This window comes from Theropithecus gelada, chromosome 1 (assembly GCF_003255815.1).
Source record: "Theropithecus gelada isolate Dixy chromosome 1, Tgel_1.0, whole genome shotgun sequence".
NCBI classification, from domain to species: domain Eukaryota; kingdom Metazoa; phylum Chordata; class Mammalia; order Primates; family Cercopithecidae; genus Theropithecus; species Theropithecus gelada.
This window is the reverse complement of record NC_037668.1, coordinates 41,772,793-41,800,186: the sequence shown is the minus strand read 5'-3', so window position 1 is coordinate 41,800,186 and position 27,394 is coordinate 41,772,793. Positions and strand designations below refer to the sequence as shown.

General features: G+C 46.2%; 1 protein-coding gene across 1 annotated transcript in view; it reads right to left on the bottom strand.

The window, feature by feature from the left end:
• Nucleotides 1–7,512: 7,512 nt before the first annotated feature.
• Nucleotides 7,513–27,394, bottom strand: part of LOC112623133 — a 31,715-nt gene continuing 11,833 nt past the window's right edge. The window contains exons 4-5 of the mRNA XM_025383379.1: nucleotides 7,973–8,362; nucleotides 7,513–7,618 (exon numbers count right to left, since the gene is read on the bottom strand). Of these exons, the coding sequence (XP_025239164.1) occupies nucleotides 7,513–7,618; nucleotides 7,973–8,362 (496 nt within the window). The remainder of the gene's footprint in view (nucleotides 7,619–7,972; nucleotides 8,363–27,394) is intronic.

Below are 27,394 nucleotides of genomic sequence, written 5' to 3'. Positions count from 1 at the left end.
TTGACTTGCCACCAAGGGAATGTGGGTGAATGACCAAGGCAGGCATCCCCGTGGTGATCAGACACCAATGAAATGTGGTTGAATAATCAGGCAGGTGTCCCTGCAGTGATTAAACACTTAGGGAAGACTGTCTTCCCGAGTCCGTGACCGGCGCCAGAGTTTTGGGTCCACAGATAAAATGTGTCTCCTTTGTCTCTACTAAAGAGGAAAAAGAACTGGAATAGGAAGGACAGGGAGATTGAAGTATACTGAGAGAGGGAGACTGAAGGGTAGCGAGAGAGGCTGGAGAAGAGAGTGAAAAGACCAGACCACTTACCCGATTTGAAATTGGTGAGATGTTCCTTGGGCTGGTTGGTCTGAGGACCCAAGGTGGTAGGTGGATCTCCTCACGGAGTGAGGGTGAGGACAAGGGACTGGTCTCCCGAAGGAGTCTTCCTGTCCCAGGTCTTCTGCACCAAATGTCACGCGCATCCTTGTGAAGAGACCACCAAACAGGCTTTGTGTGAGCAACAAGACAGTTTATTTCACCTGGGTGCAGGCGGGCTGAGTCTGAAAAAGGAGTCAGCAAAGGGTGGTGAGATTATCATTAGTTCTTATAGGTTTGGGATAGGCGTATAAAGTATATTCTCAAGGGCCGGGAGAATGTTACAAAGTACCGGGAAGAATATTACAAAGTACCTTCTTAAGTCGGGGGGGCGGGGCGGGGGGAGTGGGGTGGAATATTACAAAGTACCTTCTTAAGGGCAGGGGAGAATATATCATATTAGGGTGGGGCAGGAACAAATCACAATGGTGGAATGTCATCAGTTAAGGCTATTTTCACTTATTTTGTGGAGTCTTTTTTTTTTTTTTTTTTTTTTTGAGACGGAGTCTCGCTCTGTCGCCCAGGCTGGAGTGCTGTGGCCGGATCTCAGCTCACTGCAAGCTCCGCCTCCCGGGTTCCCGCCATTCTCCTGCCTCAGGCTCCCGAGTAGCTGGGACTACAGGCGCCCGCCACCGCGCCCGGCTAGTTTTTTGTATTTTTAGTAGAGACGGGGTTTCACCGTGTTAACCAGGATGGTCTCGATCTCCTGACCTCGTGATCCGCCCATCTCGGCCTCCCAAAGTGCTGGGATTACAGGCTTGAGCCACCGCGCCCGGCCTATTTTGTGGATCTTTTATTGTTCAGTCCATCTGGATGTATACCCGCAGGTCACAGGGGATATGATGGCTTAACTTGGGCTCAGAGGCCTGATAGCTCAACCCCTCAAACCAGGGGGTGTCTTGCCTGTCCTGGAGCATTGATCTCTTTCTCCCCTTTCCCCCTCTGAAGGTCCTTTGCAGAGTTCCCACTTGTGCTGTCCTCTCTGGCCGCTCTCCCAAGGAAGAATCAGGCCGTTCTTAGTGTTGGGGTGCCCAAGGCAGGATCCGCCCTAAGCCATATGAGGTAGCTACGGAACCACAGAGAGGATCCACTCACTCCCACCCAGCAGTAGGACTTGTCACCATCCACATGAACAACACCGCAAGCAGGGTCGTTTGTGATCATTCATGCACACACACATTCAGCCCTCCAGAATTTGACCACCAAGGAAATACTTTACCAGCTCTGGCGGCTTCTCCTTCCTTGGTCTGTGCACAGAGTTGTCACCGCTCTATGTGAGGATCCTTTAAACTAGGTTGCTGGCCAGTTGTTTTTTTTTTTTTTCCCCCCCCCCACGTTGCTGAGAGCTCAGGTTATTTCTCGCACTGGGTGGGTCTTGATTTCTCACCCCTGAGGCCGCCACAATAGGGCCGGGTGCACCAGAGGCCGTCCTCGGAGGAGGATGCTATCCCAGGCGAGACCTCAAATTGTTATATACAAAGATTCAGTGCCGCAAAAGAAATAGCACTCGAATATAAAATTTTCTTTTTAGTTCTCACCAAGGCAAGTTACTTCTCTGTAGAAGGGTGCGCCTTTACAGATGGAACGATGGTGAGCGCACATTCGGACGACGGAGGGGAAAGGTTTTTATTCCTGAGGCAGGTGGTCCCTGCTGCTGTGTCACCCCCCTATTGGCTAGGGTTAGACTGCACAGGCTCAACTAATTCCCATTGGCTAATTTAAAGAGAATGACGGAGTGAGTGCTTTGGCGGGAGCGAGGGCCCAGCAGGTAGCAGGTAATTGGAGTTAGGGTGGAGCAGGTGATCAGAATGAGTCAGGATGGAGTAGGTAATGGAAAAAGGATGCTTTACAAGGAAGTTAAGTTTAAAAGTAGAAGGCAAAGAACTGAACATACTGACATATTAATTTTTTGAAAAGGAATTTAGAAGTCATATCTAACAATCTCTTACGGCACCTAATTTATAAATTAAACTTTATCATATGTATGTATGTATAGGATAAGCATAGCATATATAGTTATCCCTCAGTATCTATGGGGGATTGCTTCCAGGACCCCCAGGGATACAAAAATCCTTGGATCCTCAAGTCCCTGGTATAAAATGGTGTAGTATTTGCATATAACCTATGCACATTCTCCCATGTGCTTTAAATCATCTTTAGATTACTTATAATACCTCATACAATGTAAATGATATGTAAATAGTTGTTATACCATATTGCTTAAGGAATAATGACAAGAAAAAAGTCTGTACATGTTCAGTACAGATGCAATTATTTTTCAAAATTTTTTTTTCTTTGAGATAGTCTTGCTCTGTCACCCAGACTGGAGTGCAGGGACGTGATCTCTGCTCACTACAGCCTCAGCCCCGAGGGTTCAAGTGATTCTCCCATGTCAGCCTCCCGATGGGACCACAAGTGCACACTATCATGCTTAGCTTTTTTTTTTTTTTTTTTTTTTTTTTTTTGGAGACAGAGTCTCGCTCTGTCGCCCAGGCTGGAGTGCAGTGGTGCGATATCTGCTCACTGCAAGCTCCACCTCCCGGGTTCACACCATTCTCCTGCCTCAGCCTCCCGAGTAGCTGGGACTACAGGCACCCACCACCACACCCGGCTAATTTTTTGTATTTTTAGTAGATGCGGGGTTTCACCGTGTTAGCCAGGATGGTCTCAATCTCCTGCCATCATGATCCGCCTGCCTCAGCCTCCCAAAGTGCTGGGTTTACAGGCATGAGCCACCGCACCCGGCCTTTTTTCTGTATTTTTAATAGAGACAAGGTCTCACCATGTTTGCCAGGCTGGTCTCAAACTCCTAAGCTCAAGGGATCCGCCCTTCTCAGCCCCACAAAGTGCTGGGATTACAGGAGTGAGCCACCTCGAGCCCAGCCCAAATAGTGTCAATCCTCAGTTGGTTGAATCCATGGGTGCAGAACCCATAGCTAAGGGGAGCTGGCTGTACAGAGGTTCATTCAAGGTTTCAGACATCTACTGGAGAATCTCAAAGTGTATTCCCTGAGGATCAAAGGGGACCGCTGGGCCTTTTGGTTTGCTTTCCAGAAACTGAAAATGACTCAAATGACTCAGAGATATGTCTTTTTGCAAACCAAAATGTTTCCAATTCTTTTTTTCTCCAAGAAAATTTAATCCAATTGCCATCATTAACTTGTCATTTAACGATTGATCACCATCTAATCTTTTTTTAATTTTTTATTTATTTAATTTATTTATTTATTTTGAGATGGAGGCTCGCTTTGTCGCCCTGGCTAGAGTGCAGTGGCATGATCTCAGCTCACTGCAAGCTCCACCTCTCGGGTTCACGCCATTCTCCTACCTCAGCCTCCCGAGTAGCTGGAACTACAGGCGCCCGCCACCACGCCCGGCTAATTTTTTTGTATTTTTAGTAGAGACTGGGTTTCACCATATTAGCCAGGATGGTCTCGATTTCCTGACCTCGTGATCTGCCAGCCTCGGCCTCCCAAAGTGCTGGGATTACAGGCATGAGCCACCGCGCCCAGCCCTAATCGTTAATAAATAATTTATCTTTGATAAATTCATGAGTTCAAGGAAGTGAGATAACAGCATTCCCTTTATTCCAATATTTGTATTTATGTGAACATGGTTCCTCAAACTTACAGTTATACAAACTTTAAAATTGGAATAAATTAATATCGACTCCTATCTTATTCTAGCAATGAGTAATAGACATCCATGGGTATGAGTTAATTGGAAGAGATACTCATCTCATTAAGTGCTACATGTCCAATAAGATTTTACTTTTATTATTTTTGCTTTATTATTATTTATTAGCATAAATAATAAGAGTATATTTAGTTATTTATTAAAATTGATATTATTTATTAAAATTGGTAATATTTATATCAGTGTGTATCAATTGTATAATACTATAATAGTTTGACTGGGCTTGGTGGCTCATGCCTGTAATCCCAGCACTTTGGGAGGCCAAAGTGGGTGAATCACCTGAGGTCAGGAGTTCAAGACCAGCCTGGCCAACATGGAGAAATCCTGTCTCTACTAAAAATACAAAATTAGCCAGGCGTGGTGGTGCATGCCTGTAATCCCAGCTACTCGGGAGGCTGAGGCAGGAGAAACTCTTGGACCCAGGAGGTGGAGGTTGCGGTGAGCTGAGATTGCACTATTGTACTCCAGCCTGGGCAACAAGAGTGAAACTCCGTCTCAAAAAAAAAAAAAAAAAAAAAAAAGAAAAAAAAATTGCAGTAGTTCAATCCAGAAAAAATTTAACTTAGACAATTAAAAACTGTTCATTTCCATTTTTTAATATTGTAACGAATTTGTTTAGTCAACATTTTACCGACTAATATACTGTAACAGAAAAGCCCTGGAGGTTTATTAGACTATTTCTGAAGGAAAAAAAAATTAAGACATCTCAGATACAGCAGCAAGGACAACTAACATTTGTGTAGCACTTTACAATTCACGAAGTGCTTTCAGCGTACATTAGCTCATTGGATCCTCACAACAACTCTGTGAGGTAGGTATTTTTGCCAATTTACAAGTGAGGTGACTGAGGCTCAGAGGTTCCAGGAACTTTAGAGAGATCCACAGCAAATGATTGGTAAAGATGGACCAGAAAACCAGATCTTTTGATTCCAAGTCCCATTTCATGCCAAGTAAGTATTTTTTTTTTTAATTATTTTTTGAGATAGAGTTTTTATCTTGTCGCCCAGGCTGGAGTGCAATGGCGCAATCTCGGCTCACCGCAACCTCCGCCTCCTGGGTTCAAGCGATTCTCCTGCCTCAACCTTCCAAGTAGCTGGATTAAAGGCATGCACCACCACCCCTGGCTAAGTTTGTATTTTTAGTAGAGATGGGGTTTCTCCTTGTTGGTCAGGCTGGTCTCGAACCCCTGACCTCCAGTGATCCGTCCACCTTGGCCTCCCAAAGTGCGGGGATTACAGGCGTGAGCCACTGCGCCCAGCCATAAGTGTTTATGTTTTCAACGCAGAATTATACCATACAGTGTTAAAAATAAAAGGTCTTACAACTGATCCAACTTCTCAAAAATGGAAGATTTGATAAGGAAAAATTTAATTTCTTTGATTTCTATGAAAATTCATGGCTCGTTCAGTTTTAAAATTAATTTGGCCAATACTGCCATGACTTTAGTCTCTCTCTTTAGGAAGTAGTGATAAATTATACAGCTTTCTCTTTGTTTTAGGGTCACAGAAAATCCTCTACTGGACAGCACACATGCAGGATCTGTAAGTCTGGACACTAATTCAAAGTCTACCCCTGCTTGACCAACCAGCAATGCACTTAAAATAAAAAAAAAAAAGTCTGCTCTCCTTTATAGGAGATAACAGCAGAACATAGGTTTGAAGAAGTCACACTGTGCCAGAAATTAGTTCCTTCACAACTCAGAGAAGAGAGGGAAGGCATCATACTAAACCTCTACTGAGCCTCGGGTTCCCCAAACTAACAGCTGTTGTTGTATTTTACATGAATGGATTCATTACCACTACTGTGACCACAGAGCAGTTACAAGGCATCCTTTTGTAGCACTAGTACAAAACAAATAGAGAATATGGTCCCTACCCTAGGGCAGCTTGCTGAAGTCCCTTCCAAGATCTGCCAGCTCTAAATCACTGCTCATCACAAAACAATGACGTGGAGCTTCGCACAAGTACAGAAAACAAAGGAAAACAGGCTACCAAATAACTGCAACCATAGAACCAGCTAAAATAGAATAATTACAAAGTGAATAGGAAGAATATAAACAGTGTCCTGATGAGTGCCACAGGGCGGCATGGCTAGAGCACTAAGAAACAACTAAAGCTAACAAACCAGCCTGGCATGGAACCGAGAGGAAGGGTTGTTCTTTCTCAGTTAAGCTTTTTTTTTTTTCTTTGATACAGAGTCTTGCCCTGTCCCCCAGGCTGGAGTGCAGTGGCACAAGCTCAGCTCACTGCAGGCTCCGCCTCCCGGGTTCACACCATTCTCCTGCCTCAGCCTCCCGAGTAGCTGGGACTACAGGCGCCCGCCACCACGCCCAGCTAATTTTTTGTATATTTAGTAGAGATGGGGTTTCACCACGTTGGCCAGGATGGTCTCAATCTCCTGACCTCGTGATTTGCCGGTCTCGGCCTCCCAAAGTGCTGGGATTACAGGCATGACCTACCGTGCCTGCCCTCAGTTAAGTTTTATATTGCTGGTGCATCCAAGAGGTAGCATCATGTCAGCAATGACTCGTAATAAAAAATAATCATGGGGTGAACTTGATGTATGCTCAGCATCAGAAGACCCAACGATCTTTGCCCATTAGCAGTTTAGCCACATGTACACATAGACTATATCATATACATATATTTAGTCTAAATCATATATACCAAGCTAACAGAAAAAGAATAGCAATTTCAAACATTTTGCTAGCACATAACTTTGCAAAAGAAAAATCATTTCCCTTTATAACAAAGGGCTTTCAGAATCCAAATATCAAATGAAATACTTCTAGCATTTAAAGAGTTTTTTAGACACATACAATTACATTCAATGAAGTTATGAGTGAGCTACAAAATGGAAAATTAAGAACTCACATTGATGGCCGGGCGCGGTGGCTCAAGCCTGTAATCCCAGCACTTTGGGAGGCCGAGATGGGCGGATCACGAGGTCAGGAGATCGAGACCATCCTGGCTAACACGGTGAAACCCCGTCTCTACTAAAAATACAAAAAAACTAGCCGGGCGAGGTGGCAGGCGCCTGTAGTCCCAGCTACTCGGGAGGCTGAGGCCGGAGAATGGCGTGAACCCGGGAGGCGGAGCTTGCAGTGAGCTGAGATCCGGCCACTGCACTCCAGCCTGGGCTACAGAGCGAGACTCCGTCTCAAAAAAAAAAAAAAAAAAAAAAAATAAAGAACTCACATTGATAAAACGTCAAACACATCTCAGAATAAATTCAAGCTTTTTAGCTTAACACCTACGTTTTTGTCAACTTTTTACTATGGAACGGCCCGTTAAACACTTACGTAATAAAATTCAATGTTCTATGCTAAATGCAGAGAATTTTACAGTACACTGCATGATTTATAGTTACATTATCACCTTTTTTCCACAATGCTTACATTATTTCACAATTATAATCATTATTAAGCTATTAATACAAAGCAGAACAGTTCTTCAAATTAAGTCACCTTTTGCTGTAAGTAGCAAAGGCTGCCTTCCTGCACCAAACAAAGAAGCGACTCTTGAAATACGGGGTGGAATTTCTTTTTTTTTTTTTTTTCTGTTTCCTCTTCTTTTTGAGACGTTGTTTCGCTCTTGTTGCTCAGGCTGGAGTGCAATGGCTCGATCTCAATCTCAGCTCACCACAACCTCTTCCTCCAGGGTTCAAGCGATTCTCCTGTCTCAGCTTCCCGAGTAGCTAGGATTACAGGCAAGTGGCACCACGCCCGTCTATTTTTTTGTATTTTTAGTACCAAAAAATGTTGTACTAAATGTTGAATATGTTTAACATGTTGGTCAGGCTGGTCTCGAACTCCCGACTTCAGGTGATCCACCCGCCTCAGCTTCCCAAAGTGCTGGGATTACAGGCGTGAGCCGCCGCACCCAGCCGGAATTTCTTTATCCAACATAGGACCGATGCGCTTGGCAGATTTGCAATAGATGATCAGGAGCCACATGCTTACTGGACAAGACGAATTCCTCGTGGTTCCTGTTGTGCTCGTTGCCCTCCCAGTCCAACCTCTTCCGCAGCAACTGGCATTGCTCCAGCTCCTGCACCAGCACCTGGGCCGCTCTCCTACACGAGCCCGCCGATAGGTACCGGGCGATGAGGAAGCACAGCCCCGAGTCCGCGAGAGGCACTGGGCGCTGGGCGGACAAGGGTTCTGCTATGGCCGGGCACCGGGCGGGAGGCGGGAGCGAGTGATCCAGCGAAGCTTGCAGGCCCCGCCGAGGTCTGACCGGGCTGGCGTTCCTCTCCTCAGGCAGGCGCCACTGCGGCCTTCCATTTCCATTTTTAGCTATACTTTTGTTGCAGAGACACATAATAGTGTCATCAACATAAGATTTTTTTTGGCCGGGCTCGGTGGCTCATGCCTGTAATCCTACCACTTTGGGAGGCTGAGGCGGGCGGACCACGAGGTCAGGAGTTCGAGACCAGGCTGATCAACATGGTGAAACCCCGTCTGTACTAAAAATACAAAAAAATTAGCTGGGCGTGGTGACGGGCGCCTGTAGTCTCAGCTACTCAGGAGGCTGAGGCAGAAGAATCGCTTGAACCCGGGAGGCAGTGGTTGCAGTGAGCCAAGATCGAGACACTGCACTCCAACCTGGGCGACAGAGCTAGACTTCGTCTTAAAAAAAAGAAACAAACAAACAAAAAGATTTTTTTCATCATATATGATTTTTTAAATGAATATGGAAGGGCAACTAATTGCAGATTTTCAGATTCTGTTGGGTGCATTTAAAAGAGTAATGTAATCATTTATTTTAAAAGGTCAACATTTACACTGTGCTGGGGGTAAAGTTGTATCTTGTGCAGCTATTAGAACTTGTGCTGAGGAATTTTTTTTTTTTTTTTTTGGAGACGGAGTCGTGCTCTCTCGCCTAGTCTGGAGTGCAATGATCGCTTAGTCTGGAGGCATGATCTCAGTTCACTACAACCTATTCAAGCTATTCTCCTGCCTCAGCCTCCCGATTAGCTGGGACTACAGGTGCCTGCCACCACTCCTGACTAATTTTTTTGTAGTTTTAGTAGAGATGGGGTTTCACCATATTGACCAGGCTGGTCTCCAACTCCTGACCTTTTGATCCACCTGCCTTGCCCTCCCAAAGTGCTGGGATTACAGGCGTGAGCCACCGCACCTGGCCATGCTGAGGAATTTTAATCTAAGTTTTAAAGTGTGCAGAGAGGGTATATAATTTTTCAAGATTATTTTTAAATATATGTAAGCAAAATAAAAATTTGAAGCCCACTGGGGTAGAGAATGACTGTGACACAGTTTCATTATATATTAATTTTCATACAATACTTATGAATTAGTTATCACAGCTAAATCCTGCCATAATCCTATAAATGAAGTCCAAAAAATCCAATTGTTTAAGATATTAGGTAGCACTATTTGAAGTTGACAGAATGGAAGCAGGAGCTGGGGGAATAATGGTAGCTAACTTTCAATCGGATTTTGCTGGGTTAATGTTCCTTTTACCATAGAGAAAACTGAGGCATGTATGGAGATGTTGCTACCTTCCCAAGTCCATGGAGGAGCCGGGATTTGGCTCCAGAGTCTGTGCGCTTGATTCTTGCACAATGCAGACCTAGAGGGTGTAAAATAGTACAGCTCATTTGGATGCTAAATGCAAATTAGTATAGCTACTAATGAGATTGGTTATTGTTCCATATGTTTATCCACCATATGCATTTTCTCTTTGAAAGGTCTGCTCATATCTTTTGTCCATTTTGTTCCTAGGTTGTCTTTTTATTATTGATTTGTCAAAATTTAATACATATCTATATTCTTTATATGCTGCCACTTATTTGTGGTTATGTGTATGCAAATATACCCCAATTTATGACTTGTTTTTCATTTTCTTTATGGCATCTTTTGATGAACAGAAATTGTTAATTTTAATGTAGCTCAAAGTGCCAAGTTTTTCTTTTAAGTCATGTAAAAAACTCTTACCTTATCTCTAGGTCATAAAAATATTATTTCATATTTTATTCCGAAGTTTTACATTTTTATGTCCTACTTTTAAGTTGTTAATCCACTCAAAATTGATTTTGTATGTGGTGTGAGGTAAGGGTTCAATCACCCCCATCCCCACCCCAGGTGGCTAACCAGTTACCTCAAGATTAGTTCCATAGTACATCCTTTACTCATGGAATTGATATATCTCCCCTTCATGTATTAGGTTTGCAAATAATTGGGGGTCTAGTCTGGTTGCATTGATTATTATGTCTGTAACTGCATCAATATCATATTGTTTTACTTACCATAATTTCATCGTAAGTCTTGATGTGGGATTAGGCAAAAATAATATTTCCATTTGTTTCCTGTGTATAAAAATACAATTGATGTTTGTATATTGATTTTCTTTTTTTTCCCCTGAGACAGAGCCTTGCTCTGTCACCCAGGCTGGAGTGCAATGGCGTAATCTCAGCTCACGGCAACCTCTGTCTCCTAAGTTTAAGCAATTCCCCTGCCTCAGCCTCCCGAGTAGCTGGGATTACAGGCACATGCCACTACACCCAGCTATTTGGTTTTGTATTTTTAGTAGAGACAGGGTTTCACTATGTTGGCCAGGCTGGTCTCGAACTCCTGACCTCGTGATCTGCCTGCCTCAGCTCTTATTTGCAGCCACTTTGCTAAACTCTTTTTTTTTTTTTTTTTTTTTTTTTTGGAGGCAGGGTCTCGCTTTGTCACCCAGGCTGGAGTAGAGTGGCATAATCTTGGCTCCCTGCAACCTCAACTTCCCAGGCTAGGACTACAGGAGTGTGCCACCACGCTCAGCACTTTTTTTTTTTTTTCCCTAGAGATGAAGGTCTCACTGTGTTGCCCAAGCTGGTCTGGAATGCCTGGCTTCAAGTGATACTCCCACCTCTGCTTCCCAAAGTGTTGGGATTACAGATGTGACCTACTGCATCCGGCCAATTTTCTTTTTTAGCATTATTCTTACTTGGCATTAATATCAAAGTTTTATTTGCCTTATAGAATAAATTGGGGAATGTTTCCTCCAATAATCTGTTCTTTGAAAGTTTGTTAGAATTCCGTTGTGAATATCCCTGGGATTGGTATATGCACTTTCAGTCAAATTTTAACTATTAATTCAACCTTCAATTTCTTTAATGTTTATATGATGGTTCAAATTTTCTATTTTCCCTTTAGTCAGTTTTGGTAAATGACATTTTCTACTATCTTGTCTATTTCATCTATATTTTCCAATGTATTACCCTAATGTTTATAGTATATGCTTATCTTTTTGTCTCAGCTAATGCCAGATTTTGTTTATTTGGGCAATGTCTTTTTTATTTCTCTCCATTCCTCTTGCCAGAGGTTTTTAAATTGTTATCATCAGAAGAACCAACACCTGATTTTCTCAAAGAACCAACATTTGGCTTTGTTGATACTAATTGCCAGGCACTATTCTGAGTGTTTACATATATTAACTAATTTAATGTGGTATGTATAATGCTTTCTCATTGGAATTTCCTTATCTTTCATATTTTCCATCTCCTTGTCTCTGTTTTGCCTTCTGGATAATTTCTTCGGATCTGTCTCTTAGTTTACTCATCTCTCTCTAATTTGATGCTTAACAAGTATATTGAGTTTCAACGATTATAGTTTTCAATTCTAAAAGTTCTATGTGGTTTCTTTCCAATCTGCCTGATCAATTTTTATGGTCTCTTGGTCTTTGTTCAGTTTTTAGTTACATATTTTTTTTCTGTAAACACTTCATACTTTATATTTTGTATCTGACAGTTCCAGTAACAGAAATTCATATGATTCTAAATCTGTATTTAGATAATTCTGTTGATCTCACTCAGCGAAGCTTGTTTCCTGGCGTGTTTGGTAATTTTTTTTATTGTGAATTTTTTTATTGTGTGTGTGTTTTTTTAATTGGTTGAACATAATCTGTAGGGATCCTGGGAGCATAGATTGGTGATGCTTTATTCCAGAGAGAATTTGTGTTTGCTTTTTTCAAGAGCCAGAGGCTGTTACCACACTGGATACATTTAAGCTCCCTTGAAAGAATCAGGGCTTAAGGCAAGAGTCTCAGATTTAGCTTCCCCATCTCACAGAGAGCTCTAGGCTTAGTGTGCGGATTCCAGGGCTGGTACTCACACTGTCTCCTCTGGTTACATTTGGTGACTGTTCCCAATCTACTGTCAATTTAGTATTCTCCTCCCATCCCCCCACCCACCTTAGAGAGCCTTTATTTTCATATAAGCCTAGCAGTGCATAAAACTATGTTTATTGTAATTTTCTTAAGACCTAGTTATATTACAGAGGAGGAGCCTTCAGAGGAACTGATATGCCATACTTCTTGAAAAGAAATTCAGTTCATTTTTAATCTTTGGATCATATCAAGGAGAAAGTCTGAATTATGTGTTCTTGTGTGAATTATGTGTTGTTATGTCTTAAACACCTCTTTAACACCTGTTAAGAGTCAGAGACTACACCAGCAACAGTATCCAGCTAGAATGTAATACAATTGTTTTGTTTGCATTATCTTTATCCTATGGTTTCATTCTATTATGGCAAGTGATACTGGTTTTCCATTTACTATAGAGATAGGAAGTTTCCTTTAAAGAGGAAGTAATATATATATGTACAAACTAATTTAATGCCTGGCCCATTTATATACATATACGTATATGTGTGTATATATACATATATGTATGTACATGTGTATATATACACATATATGTATATGTGTATATATGCATACATGTGTATATAGATGTGTATATGTATATACATACATATGTGTATAGATGTATATGTGTATATATGTATATGTTTATATATGTATATATGTATATACAGATATAAATGGGCTGGGCATGTTGGCTCACACCTGTAATCCCAGCACTTCAGGAGGCTAAGGTAGGTAGATAGCTTGAGCCCAGGAGTTTGAGACCAGCCTGGGCAACATGGCAAAACCTCGTCTCTACAAAAATACAAAAATTAACTGGATGTGGTGGTGTGTGCCTGTGGTCCCAGCTACTCTGGAGGCTAAGGTGGGAGGATCGCTTGAGCTCAGGAGACAGAGACTGCAGTGAACTGAGATCTTGCTGCTGCACTCCAGCCTGGGTGCCAGAGTGAGACTCTGCCTCAAAAAAAAAAAAAAAAAAAAAAAAAGATACAATTTAAATAAATTGTTAAATAAAAAATAGTACAGGTTGTCATCAACTATTGCAAAAGTCATATGAGAATGGGGGCTGGGAAACACTGGTCTGTATCTTCCCAATTCCCAGGCTCCATGTCCTTGGTCAAAACTTCCCTTTGCAGTCCAGCCCCAGTGCCCCCTCCCTTCTCTGAGTGATGAAAGAAAGCATTGTGGCCAGTGCCTCTCAGCCTGCCTCCTGCTAATCATCCCTTTGTCATGTGCCCTGCACCCCAATTCACCCCAAGACTGAAGCAAGCTCCTAGACGGAGGACAAATGAAAATCCAAATCCAGTCCCTATAGGGGAAGTGCTCCCTTTCTCCTCTGTCTCCCCCGAGACCTTGCCTCCCCATATCTCTTCATGAAACCTTATCTCCCCATGTGCTGTGGTTTAAATGTGTCCCCCCAGATTCTCTTGTTAGAAACTTAATCCCCAATTCAACAATGTTGGAAGACAGCACTTGGTGGAAGGTGTTTAGGTCATGAGGGCTCTGTTCTTGTGAATAAATGAATGCCGTTTTAAATACTTGAAAAGGGGAGTTTGCTCTCTCACTCTCTCTTGCCCTTCCACCCTCCACCCTGTGAGGACACTGCATTCTGCCCTTTGGACAGCAGCTGCCAGATGCCCGCACCTTGATCTTGGACTTCCCAGATTCTAGAACCGTGAGAAAATAAATGTCTGTTTTTTATAACTTAAGCAGTCTCAAGTGTTCTGTTTTAGCAGCACAAAATGAACTAAGACACCATTTCGCCCCTTGTGCCCTTGTACACTTGTGTGTCCTTATGAAACCTTGTCTCCTAACATGACCTTATGTCCTCATGTCTCCCCGCATGACCTTGTCTTCTCAAGTCTCCCTGTGAGACTTTGGCTCCTCATATATCTTCATGTGACCTTGTCTGCCCATGTATCCATGTATCCCCACAGGACCTTGTCTCCCCATGTCTCCCCATGTGACCTTGTATTTTCATGAAATCTTTTTTTTTTTTTTTTTTTTGAGATGGAGGCTTGCTCTTGTCACCCATGCTGGAGTGCAATGGCAAGATCTTGGCTCACTGCAACCTCTGCCTCCTGGGTTCAAGCAATTCTCCTGCCTCAGCCTCCCAAGTAGCTGGGATTGCAGGCACATGCCACCACGCCCAGCTAATTTTTGTATGTTTAGTAGAGATGGGGTTCCACCATGTTGGCCAGGCTGGTCTCGAACTCCTGACCTCATGATCCACACACCTCTGCCTCCCAAAGTGCTCAGATTACAGGTGTGAGCTACCGTGCCTGGCCTGTATTTTCATGAAATCTTATCTCCTCATGTCTCCCCATGAGACCTTGTGTCCCCGTGAAACTTTGCCTTATGCCTTACTCATAGTTGGTGCCCATGTGGCAGTTGGTCTGCTCTGGTGTGGGAACTGTGACATGAGTTGACATAACCAGATGAGTGGGTGGGGTTGTGGGGAGCAGCTAAGCAGCAGGCCAGGCACCACTGCATACCAGCAAATGAGTTGTTGCTTCCAGACAAGTCAACAAGTTGAGTGGAGGCGCTAATGCCCTGAGCAGCCTGGCTCTTGGCCTTTCATTTGTTTGTCTCATAAACAAACTCTGAAATTGTGTTTCTTGGAAAGTGGAGTATAAACCCATCCCCATTTCCCGGTGCTCAGAGCCAAAAAGCCATCAGCACTGACCATCGTGCTGAACTTCTGGTGCGGATTTAGGGGAGTAAGGCTCTCACCTCCTCCTGCTTGCTAAGGTCTCATCAGTAGCCCTTCTTTTAATCATGGAAGCAGCATCTACAGAAGTATATGGGAATGAGAAGAGGGTCTATGCTGAAAATGAAGTGGTTTCCTGGCTCATGCTTTTGCCTTTTGGAAACTAATGATTTATTTGCAAGATGTCCTTCTTTTCCATTTTAAGTTCATTCTTGGGACCTGGAGAAAGAACTGTGGGGATTAGCTTCTGTCTAGAACTTGCTATGGTCCAACAATTTTACTTGCTTAGATTTTCTTTCCTTTTTTAAGTCAATGGTTATTTTTGAATGAATCTATTTTAACAAATATTTACTGAACAGCCTCTCTGGCATGGAGTTTAAGAGTGTGGGGCGACAGAGCGAGACTCCGCCACAAAAAAAAAAAAAAAAAAAAAAAAAAAGAGTGTGGCAGTGGAGTCAGACTGGCTGGTACCAAATCCCACCTGTGCCACCTGCTAACTTGTGACCATCGGCATATTAACTTCTCTGATGCTGACTTATCCACTGAATGGGGATAGTACTGGTACCTGCCACATAACAGAGGGTGATGGTGATCGAATGAGATCATTCCTGTGAAGGAATTAGTACACTGCCTAGCACATGCGAGGCACTCAATGATGGAAGAGGGGAAGGAGGAAGATGGCACATGTCATGCACCATGATAGATTCTGGGGACACCTACATCAATGAGAAACAGACCTTGCTCACAGGGGTCCATAAAACATCCATCGGATGCAGCAGTCCATGGTGGAAGAGAGTGGATTGGGCCAGGGATGGTAGAGGGAGAAATCCATTTACTGGCCATATGTTCATGTTGGGCATGTCTTCCAGAGAAGCATTGCCAGCCTCCTGGGAGAGGAGAGGCATGACCTGGGTTTGGCCATTGGGAGACGTTGCCGAGCCTTCCCAGCTCAGTGCATTCTCTTTGCAGAGTGTCTGGTCCTCAGTGGGGGTTCTCTACTGCTCCATGCCTTAAGCCTCACCTGGCTGCTGTGCTCCTGCAGGACAGGCTTTGGTTTTCCAGCCCTACCTGTGGCCAGGTGGCTAAGTGTCTCTACTTCAGAGATGAAGTACTAAGAAACCCCTGTTCCCACACAGCTTATGCCACTTCCTTTGATGCAACTATTTCAGTTTTAAAGCCATCATTGTGTTCTCTATCTTGCCAACTTTTCTGTCCATGTGGTAGGCAACCTCCAAGATGGTGCCCGGTAATTCCAGGCTCCTGGTACTCATGCCCTTGCATAGTGCCACACTGTATGAGGCGTGGTCTACGTGATCATTAGCATATGGCAAAAATGATAGTATGTCACTGCTGGGTTCTGTCTCTCTCTCTCCATCCCTCCTTCTCTCATCATTTGCTTTGGGGAAGCCTGCACCCATGTCATGAGCGTCCCCAGAGAGAAAACCACATGGCAAGGAAGAGGCCTTCTGCCCACAGGAAAATGAGCGAACTTAAAGTCAAGTCTTCCGGGCCGGGCGCGGTGGCTCACGCCTGTAATCCCAGCACTTTGGGAGGCCGAGGCAGGCGGATCACGAGGTCAGGAGATTGAGACCATCCTGGCTAACACAGTGAAACCCTGTCTCTACTAAAAATACAAAAAATTAGCCGGGTGTGGTGGTGGGCACCTGTAGTCCCAGCTACCCAGGAGGCTGAGGCAGGAGAATGGTGTGAACCCGGGAGGCGGAGCTTGCAGTGAGCTGAGATCGCACCAGGGCACTCCAGCCTGGGCAACAGAGCGAGACTCTGTCTCCAAATAAATAAATAAATAAATAAATAAAGTCTTCCGGCCTCAATTGAACTTTGAGCTGACTGTAGCCCTGGCTGATCTCTTCACTGCAACCTCCTAAGAGTCCCTCCCCTCTCATCACCCAACACATCCACTCTCAGATTCCTGACTCTCAGAAACTGTGAGACAATACATATTTACCGTGGCTTGAAGCTGCTAAATTTTGGGATCCTTTGTTACAGATAACTAATACAGTGCATGTCTCAATTGTTGCTGTACTCTGAAGGGGATTAAAGGGCGTTATTGCTGGGCACACTGGCTCATGTCTGTAATCCTAGCACTTTGGGAGGCTGAGGTGGGCGGATCACGAGGTCAGGAGATCGAGACTATCCTGGCTAACACAGTGAGACCCTGTCTCTATTACAACTACAAAAAATTTGCCGGGCGTGGTGGTGGGCACCTGTAGTCCCAGCTACACAGGAGGCTGAGGCAGGAGAATCACTTGAACCCGGGAGGCGGAGGGTGCAGTGAGCTGACATGGCACCACAGCACTCCAGCCTGGGTGACAGAGCAAGACTCTGTCTCAAAAAACAAAAAAAGAGTGCTATTGATTGGCTCCCTACAATTTCAACAGATGATGAGATCAGAGGTGTAACACCTGGTCGACTACCCCTAGTCTGGATGAAACCAGTGCTGAGTATTTGATTATCCGTCCTGCAGTTGGAATCCTCTGCAGTCACTTCCTCCCGCCTGATCATAGGCAAGCCATGTCAGCACTCTAAGCCTCAGGCTCTCCATTTAGCGAATGGAGGTGATAATACCTACCTCATGAAATTGTTGTAAGGATCAAATGAAATAACGCGTGTAAAAAATGTAAGGGTGAAAGTTCCCTCACGTGTGAGCTATTAACATGAATTTCTGCAGTCTCCTATCATGAACTCACAGAAGGTGCTGGGGGACACACCCCTTCATCACCCCACCCCACCCCACCTATCATTCATCCTTCCGGAAGGTGGGGATCTCTGGTTGTGCAAGCTAAGCGGGATGTGCTTATAAAATAGTGAAGGCCGGGTGTCATGGCTCACGCCTGTAATCCCAGCACTTTGGAAGGCCGAGGTGGGCGGATCCCCTGAGGTCTGGAGTTCAAGACCAGCCTGACCAACATGGCGAAACCCTGTCTCTACTAAAAATACAAAAATTAGTTGGGCGTGGTGGCGGGCGCCTGTAATCCCGAGGCTGAGGCAGGAGAATCGCTTGAACCCAGGAGGCGAAGGTTGCAGTGAGCTGAGATCATGCCATCTCACTCTAGCCTGGGCGACAAGAGTGAAACTCCATCTCAACAACAACAAAATAAAATAGTGAATACATAGTTACGTTTTGAAAATCACCCCCAATCTCAGTTTCATTTGTGCAAACCACCAAATGATCCCATACATTGGACGTGAGTGTGCACAGACAATAAGCTCTCCTCCCTGACTTGGTTGGAGGACATCTGAGACAACTGGTCCCCGTCAGAGTGGATCTTTTTTTTTTTTTTTAATTTCCAGGGAGAATAGAGTCTGCTTATTTTATCAAGAGCTGTTCCCAAGTGATGCGTCCCTAACAGACATTCAGGCGCTGGAAAGCAAGCATAATGCCCCAGTATTAAGTTTACTCGGCTAATTTTACATCTCTGGGCATCCATCATGTACTTAGCTCCAAATTATACGTTTGGTCTGGGTTTTTCTTAGGCCTCATCTGCACAGCAGGTAAATAAAACAGTCCTGTGGAGGAACCATAAAAAGATTTGTAAAGGCTCAGTGTTTCTGGCCTCAGCCAGGGCTGCAAGTCGTCTGTTCAGGGGAGCTGTCATCCAGGGACTGTGCATGCAGTTGGCAATTCTAGGACTGTAAGACCACCCAGGATAAATAACAGCCCAGGTTACTGGAGGCCACCAGCCCAAGAGGTCCTCAGCCTGGACCTCTCCTGGCTAAATCGTTTGCCATCAAAACCAGTCTGTTCTTCCTGCAGTCTCTGGAAATGATCACTCTGGGACATTTGCAGTGACTGTCCTGGCCACGAGACGGCAGCAGGGTAACATTCCGCCATAGGTGCCAGGCCAGGAAGAAATGGTTTGGCATTTTCCTTTCTGTCCCCCAGCATGATGCCTGGAGACAGGACAAATATAGCGTAAACAATAGTCAAAGGCTGCAATTTGAGTGCCACAGCCTCGGAGGCCAGCTTCTTCTCTTTCTTTTTTGACTTTTTTTTTTTTTTTAAATCTAATGAGAGGGAAATGCGCTGGGCATTTGGAAATAGAATTCTTCTTTTTCAGGTCAGGGCCTAGGTTGAGATTTGCCTGGTTGGAGCAGAGCCCTGTTTCCTCTAATATGAAGTAATAAATGCATTCACTCACTGGGCAGCAAGTTTTCGAGCACATACCAGGCTGCTCAGTGTCGAGACGAGCCGGGCACTCTGTGGGGACACCAGGAATGCTAAGGACTTCCCAGAGGCAGCTGGGGAGGTGGGTGCCAGTGGGGGCATAGGTAGGAGTGAGGCCAGGTGTCACTGAAGTAGGGTTGAAGGATGGACCTGATGGTGCAAGTGAGTGTCCTAACGGTGCCAGGGGAGTGGAAACTTCAGACAGAGGCGGGGTCATGAGCCACGACACTCAGCCGGCTGTCAGGAGCTGGCCCTGGGCAATTTAGGTCATCGCTGGGCCTGAGCCACCATCCTCCCGGCCTTCTAGTCTGACTCCCTGCTTCTCCTCAGACCCCCACTCCACACCAGCCTCACCCAGCAGCTAGCTGGGTTCCTTAAAAAATATTAATTCTGGGCCGGGCATGGTGGCTCACGCCTATAATCCCAGCACTTTGGGAGTCCGAGGCAGGCGGATCACGAGGTCAAGAAATCGAGACCATCCTGGCCAACATGGTGAAACCCTGTCTCTACTAAAAATACGAAAATTAGCTGGGCATGGTGGTGCGTGCTACTCTCAGCTACTTGGGAGGCTGAGGCAGGAGAATTGCTTGAACCTGGGAGGTGGAGGTTGCAGTGAGCCAAGATCGCGCCACTGAACTTCAGCCCGGCTCTTTCTGCACACAGCCAGAGCAAGACTGTGTCTCAGGGAAAAAAAAAAAAAAAAACAATAAAAATTAATCCTGGCCAGGTGCAGCGGCTCACATCTGTAATCCTAGCACTTTGGGAGGCCAAGGCATGAGGACTGCTTGAGGCCAAGAGTTGAAGACCAACCTGGCCAACATAGCAAGACCCCTTCTCTTTTGTAAAAAATAAATAAATAAGAAAAAAATTAATTCTATCAAGCCCATCCCTCATGCAAAGCTCCCCCAGTGGTTTCCCAGCTTACCGGTCTCAGGGGCTACTACAGTGTGCCCCACAGATATCTCCTGCACAGCCCTCTGACAGCCTCTCATGCCTTCTGCCTTCCAGAACACGCTGGCCTCCTTTCGAATTCTGGAACTTTCCAAGGCTTAGGGCTACAGGACTTATGGTTCCTTCTACCAGGGCCTGCCTCTCGGGCATGGACCCTGAACACTCTGCCTCGCCATCCTGAAATTCCTCATAATTTTTGAGTGGGGCCTCACATTTAGTTTTGCGTTGGGCCCTGTTAATGGGTAGCGAGCCCTGCCTCTACCTAGAACGTGCTACTTTTTGTGGGCCCGGCTCCCTCAGTCAGCCAGGTCTTCTCTGCTCACATGTCACCTCCTCCGAAGGGCCTTCCCTGGTCATCTGTCTGAAGGAGCCCCACTGCTCTCCCTCCATCCCAGAACCACTTTCTTCTCCTCACGTCACCATCCCACCCAAAGTGACCCCATCCTTCAGCTCTCTCCCTGTCTGCTAGCAGTCTGCCCTGTTTCATACCTACCTGCTTGCAGTGATGTCCCCGACTCAGAACCCAGAGCCGGCGGCCCCATCAGCACCTGGTGCCCGTGAGTGGCATGAAGAGGAGAGGCCTTGGGAGGAGGGTGGGTGGTGGGTCCGATGGGGCAGGGGAGGCCTGGGGGCTCAGAAAGGAGTGGTCAAGGGGCCGATGGGCTTTCTGTTTGCGCCCTATGGAGTAGCTGCCCTCTCTGAGTGCAGTCAGCAGTCATTTCATTGGTCTGTAGTAGGACCCTCTTCACTTGCAGTGCAGGATCATTGTGTTTCTCCCTGTGGGTCACTCAGCAGGATTTCCTTCCAGGAGGCCCAGAGCCATCGCTAGAACAATCGCCCACCGTCCACCTACAGATCAGTTAGCACCAGCCTCAGAGACTCGGGAGGAGGAAGGTCAGGGTGATTTTGTTTTTGTTTTTGTTTTTTGAGACAGTTTCTTTTTTTTTTTTTTTTTTTTTTTTGAGACGGAGTCTCGCTCTGTTGCCCAGGCTGGAGTGCAGTGGCCGGATCTCAGCTCACTGCAAGCTCCGCCTGCCGGGTTCACGCCATTCTCCTGCCTCAGCCTCCCGAGTAGCTGGGACTACAGGCGTCCACCACATCGCCCGGCTAGTTTTTTGTATTTTTTAGTAGAGACGGGGTTTCATCGTGTTAGCCAGGATGGTCTCGATCTCCTGACCTCGTGATCCACCCATCTCGGCCTCCCAAAGTGCTGGGATTACAGGCTTGAGCCACCGCGCCCGGCAGTTTCTTTCACTCTGTCACCCAGGCTGGAGTGCAGCAGAGCGATCATGGCTCACCGCAACCTCAACTGCCTGGGCTCAGGTGATCTTCCTGCCTCAGCCTCCTGAGTAGCTGGGACTACAGGTGCACACCACCTCACGAGGCAAATTTTTAATTTTTTTGTAGAGATGGAGCTCTTGCTAGGTTACCTGGTCTGGTCTCGAACTTCTGTCCTCAAGCAATCCCCCCACCTCAGCCTCCCAAAGCGCTGGGATTACAGGCTTGAGCTACCATGCTCAGCCTTTTTGACTACTGTTTGGTTGGTGGGTTTTGTTTATCTTTGATCTGAGCTTCTTTTTCCACGAATGGATAATAGAGTCAGGCTGTTTTCTCTTCTTTTTTTTTTTTGAGACGGAGTCTTGCTCTCTCGCCCAGGCTGGAGTGCACTGGCCGGATCTCAGCTCACTGCAAGCTCCGCCTCCCGGGTTTACACCATTCTCCTGCCTCAGCCTCCCGAGTAGCTGGGACTACAGGCGCCCGCCACCTCGCCCAGCTAGTGTTTTTTTTGTATTTTTTAGTAGAGACGGGGTTTCACCGTGTTAGCCAGGATGGTCTCGAACTCCTGACCTCATGATCCGCCCGTCTCGGCCTCCCAAAGTGCTGGGATTACAGGCTTGAGCCACCGCGCCCGGCCCTGTTTTCTCTTCTTTTAAAATCTTTGCTCAGCCTTAGAGTGCAGGCCCAGGCAAGGCAGCTCCCCTGGACCACGCCAGCATTGCTCTGCTCTGTGTCCCATTACCTGGCATGACCTTTTGGGCCGGATAACTGGGGGGAGGGAATTCTCCTCTGACGTCAGCGGTTGATCTGACTGTGTCCTTAAGCCAGAGAAGAAACAGGCTGGCATTTTCTCTCCAACTGGGAGCCTCTCAGACCCAATCCCGGCGACAAAGGAAGGGCTGTCCATCCAGGCAGGGCTGTTTATAGCTTCTGCGCGCTCGGCAGCTTGATGCAAGTTAAGTCAGGCTTGAGTTATTGACTCAATGTTTGCCTGTGCATCTTCAGGTTAGAGTTATCCTGCAGCAGAGCCCTTGAAGGACATCCGGAACCGCACAGCTGCTGCCTCTGTGCCTGTGTTTTGCTAACGGATGAAGTTTCTTCTGAAATTTCTCCAGTCTAAAAAAAAATGACTGAAGGCTTGTGAGGGCAAATGGCTCAAATGGTACTGTATGCTTTGTACTGTTCAGTTAAGGATGTGCCTTTCTTATTAGGATTGTTGTTGTTGGTTGTTGATTTACCCAGGACTAGAAGATAGGACTGTCTCCCTCTTGGAGAGATGGAGCCTCTTATTTAATTCATTCAAGAAATCCTTAATGATCCTCCACTCTGGAATAAGCAGAGTGTGAGGTTCGCTTTGTGGGGAAATGAAACAGAATAAAAATTGCTGTTGGGGTGGGCACAGTGCCTTACACTTATAATCCCAGCCCTTTGGGAGGCTTGGGTGGGAGGATCACTTGAGGCCAGGAGTTCAAGACCAGCCTGGGTAATATAGCAAGACCTCATCTGTTGTTTCACTGTCAGACACTGACGTCGGTATAATATGTGTGTGAGCTTACCGTGTCCTTCAGCCACTCTCTGGGGGCGTTATTATGATTCCCATTTGACAGCTGAGGAATCTGAGGGCTAGATTCCTAGATTCCATGGCTTCCTGAGTGCGAACTTATGTGAGGAGTCACCCGGTGAATACACAGACAGTTGGACCATGGGTCCAACTCCAGGGTCCAGGCTCATCCACCACCACCCCATCATGCCCTGCAGGTTCTTTCCTGAGTCGGGAAGAAAGAAAATGACCCAAACTCATGGGCTTTGCCTGCAACCTCACGACGGGTCAGCCAGCCCCTGTGAAAACTAACCACCTTCCACTACCTCTCTTGTCTGTGATCTTTGGAGGAATTGCCCCATTTGCTGTGTCCAGCAGGAAAACCTGGCGTTGGACACTTTTTCAGGTATATTGCTGGCTGGACTGCCACATAGAACTGTGCAGGTTATATACCGTACACCTCCAGGGGGCACCACTCGTGGAAACTACTATCTCCTGCAGTCACGCAATGGCTAATTGCACGCTTACTGTATGCAGTGGTCCTCAGTTAAGATTCCTTGCCTTGGCCGGGCACGGTGGTTCAAGCCTGTAATCCCAGCACTTTGGGAGGCCGAGACGGGCAGATCACGAGGTCAGGAGATCGAGACCATCCTGGCTAATACGGTGAAACCCCGTCTCTACTAAAAAATACAAAAAGTAGCCGGGCGAGGTGGCAGGCGCCTGTAGTCCCAGCTACTTGGCAGGCTGAGGCAGGAGAATGGCGTAAACCCAGGAGGCGGACCTTGCAGTGAGCTGAGATCCGGCCACTGCACTCCAGCCTGGGCGACAGAGCGAGACTCCGTCTCAAAAAAAAAAAAAAAAAAGATTCCTTGCCTTAATGAGGTCATTCAAAATAAAGGGGCTGAGAGGGTAATATCAACTGGAAGTAGGAGGGAAATTATCAAGGATGGGCACCACCTGGCCAGAAAGGGCTCAATGCCAACAATAGAAAAGAAAATGGTTTGCTCAAACTTTTATTAGCTATTGCTGTAGAACAAAGGAAACTAGAGTTTAGCAGCTTGAAATCACAAACTTTTATGATCTCGTAGGTTTTGTGAGTCAAGAATCCGGGATTGGCTGGGCGTGCTAGCTCACGCCTGTAATCCCAGCACTTTGGGAGGCCAAGGCAGGTGTATCACCTGAGGTCAGGAGTTTGAGACCAGCCTGGCCAACATGGTGAAAACCCATCTCTATTAAAAATACGAAAGTTAGCCGGGTGTGGTGGTGGGCACCTGTAATCCCAGCTACTCAGGAGGCTGAGGTACCTGGAAGGTGGAGGTTGCAGTGAGCCGAGATCATGCCACTGTCTGGTAGGAGCTTCACTGGATAGTTCTGGTTCCAGATCTCTCCAGAGAATATGTTCAGGACATCAGAAGTGGCTGCAGTTGGCCAGGCGCGGTGGCTCACGCCTGTAATCCCAGCACTTTGGGAGGCCAAGACGGGCGGATCACGAGGTCAGGAGATCGAGACCATCCTGGCTAACACGGTGAAACCCCGTCTCTACTAAAAATACAAAAAATTAGCTGGGTGTGGTGGCGGGTGCCTGTAGTCCCAGCTACTTGGGAGGCTGAGGTGGGAGAATGGTGTGAACCCGGGAGGCAGAGCTTGCAGTGAGCCAAGATCACGCCACTGCACTCTAACCTGGGCAACAGAGCAAGAGTCCGTCTCAAATAAAAAAAAAAAAAGAAGGGGCTGCAGTTTTCTGGGACTGGAGAATTAGCTTCCAAGCTCACTCATGTGGCTTTTGGAGGAGGCCTCAGTTTCTTGTTGACTGTTGACAGGAGACCACAGTTCTTTGTTAGGTGGGCATCCTCACAGACTTACTGTCTTCACCACATGGCAGTTGACTTTCCCCAGAGAGACTTGAGAGACAGAGAGAGAGAAGCCAAGCTGGAAGTTCCAGTCTTTTTGTAAACTAATATCAGAATTGGCATACCATATGCTGTTGGTCATGGGAAACACCCTAGCACAGTGTGGGAGGGGATTCCACACAGGTGTGAATTCCAGGAGGGGGTACCATTGGAGGCCATCTTAGAGGCTGACCACCACACAGCTAAGGAGTATTGGCATCCTTAGAAAAGCAAATTTGGGGCTGGGCACAGTAGCTCATACCTGTAATCCCAGCACTTTGGGAGGCCGAGGCGAGCAGATCACCTGAGGTCGGGAGTTCGAGACCAGCCTGACCAACATGGAGAAACCCCATCTTTGCTAAAAATACAAAATTAGCCAGGCGTGGTGGTGCACGCCTGTAATCCCAGCACTTTGGGAGGCTGAGGCCGGCAGATCACCTGAGGTCAGGAATTTGAGATCAGCCTGGCCAACATGAAGAAACCCTGTCTCTACTAAAAATACAAAAATTAGCTGGGTGTGGTGACAGGTGCCTGTAATTCCAGCTACTCAGGAGGCTGAGGCAGGAGAATCGCTTGAATCCAGGAGGTGGAGGTTGCGGTGAGCCAAGATCGTGCCATTGCACTCCAGCCTGGGCTACAAGAGTGAAACTCCATCTCAAAAAAAAAAAAAAAAAAAAGAAAGAAAGCAAAGCAAAGCACATGTGAGAGTCAATTGCTGGATGTGCTAGCTTGGGCTTCCTGGACCCCTCAGGCCTTCAGGAGTTTCAGCAGCTGAGCTCTTTCACTCTTCACATGTGTGCTAGAGATGTACACTCCTCCTGGTCCTTTCCAGATTGGCTTTGAGTGGTTGGGTCCTTGTCTTATCACCCATTCAGTCTTGCCCAAGCTGTTATGTCGGGCAGCAGATTTCAGAAAGAGTTTGGACCTGAGGTCTGAACGGCAAAAGCTGGTTTCCTTACCCTCTTAAAGGATCCTTGAGAGAGCAACCTGTTAGAAACTGGGGCCACGTCCTATCTCAGATCATCGCTGAGGTTGTTACTGTTGGGGTTATTGTTGTTTGCGTTTCTTATTTTAACACTTTAAATTAGGCAGCTGTGGTAGAGGTGAAGTATCCAGGCCCACACTTGCTCAAACCTGAGTTTCAATTCCAGCTCTGCCACTGCTGCTTCGTGAACAGGGATCCCTTCCTCAATTTTCCTAAACTTTATTATTACCTCTCCCAAAAAGGAGGTAATATCTAGCTCACAGAATTGGGGTGGCAGCCAAATGAGATACTGTGTGAAAATGCTTAGCCAGGTGCCCCAAACTTACAGGCTCTCCAGTAAACGGTTGTTGACACTGAAATGATTGTACCACACGGAGACATAACCCCAGCTAGTTTATGTCATGTTTTTCGGAATGTGATTTTTTTAATATAAGAAAACGGTCAGTTTCAGCTAAAAAGCGATAACGTGAAAAAATGTGCTAGAGCCTTAGCTGCGGTTTTATTACATCCTAGAGCCTAAGAATATTCCGAGGACTCATTTTTGCAGGGAAAGTAATGGAAAAGGTGGTTCGGGCTATAAAAATTCCAATTTGCAGTTACCTTTCCAGGAACACCTCTCATCCCTGAAGCGAGGGCATGTATATCCCAGATGAGATGAGAAGTCACCTCCTTCCCTTTCTGCTCATCCATTCCTTCATCATCGGACAATGGGTATGTTTGAGCAAAAACTATCCCCTCACAAGTTCTTTTCTGAGAGTCTCAGTAAGGTGTTTTCTCATCTAAGATATATACCTGTTTTCCAGGCAGCAATCCCCCCCCACCCCAATATGATTATCATTCTGTGCAGAGGCCTTCCTCCTTAAATTCTGCACTTAGGGGTATTGAAAGTCACCGCAATTCTGAGGCAAGTGTCACCCATCAACAGCTCCCGAATAACTAAGCAGGAGTGGGAAATGGAGCGTCACAACGCGAGAGTCATTTTCTGCCCTTACAGGAGCTCGTGATTAAGCTGAGGAAACAGCCCTGATTTACCCTGTTGGTATGTATGTCTTGCATTTGCAGGTGAAGGGTAGACCAGATACCCAGAAGGACTCTATTTTGCAGGGCCTGAAAACAGGATGGGAAACTGGTAATTAGGTGTCACTTCCAATGAGGCATTCCCCCTCACCTCCTCTCATCCTTTCCTGCGATCAAATCCACCCTCTGCTGAGGTCATTCGCTCCCTAAGGAATCAGACGGCTAGCCTCCTGTTAGACACTGGACAGTTTCCAAATTCAGTGTCTCCAATCTGATTTGAGTGGCTCTAAGTGCTTCCCTTTAAACCCAGAGATGATTAACAGCATTTCCCTGATGAGCCAACCATGTCCGGATTACAGTTGGACTGTTGGAACCGAGAACTCACACCCATGGAACCGGCCTCTGCAGTGGGGACAGTCTTGTGGGACTGAGCCCTGGGGTCCTCAGAATTGTACCTGCCAGCCGGGCGTGGTGGCTCATGCCTGTAATCCCAGTACTTTGGGAGGCCAAGGTGGGCAGATCACCTGAGGTCAGGAGTTCGAGACCAGCCTGGCCAACATGGCGAAAACCCCACCTCTGCTAAAATACAAAAATTAGCCAGGTGTGGTGGCACGCGCCTGAGGCA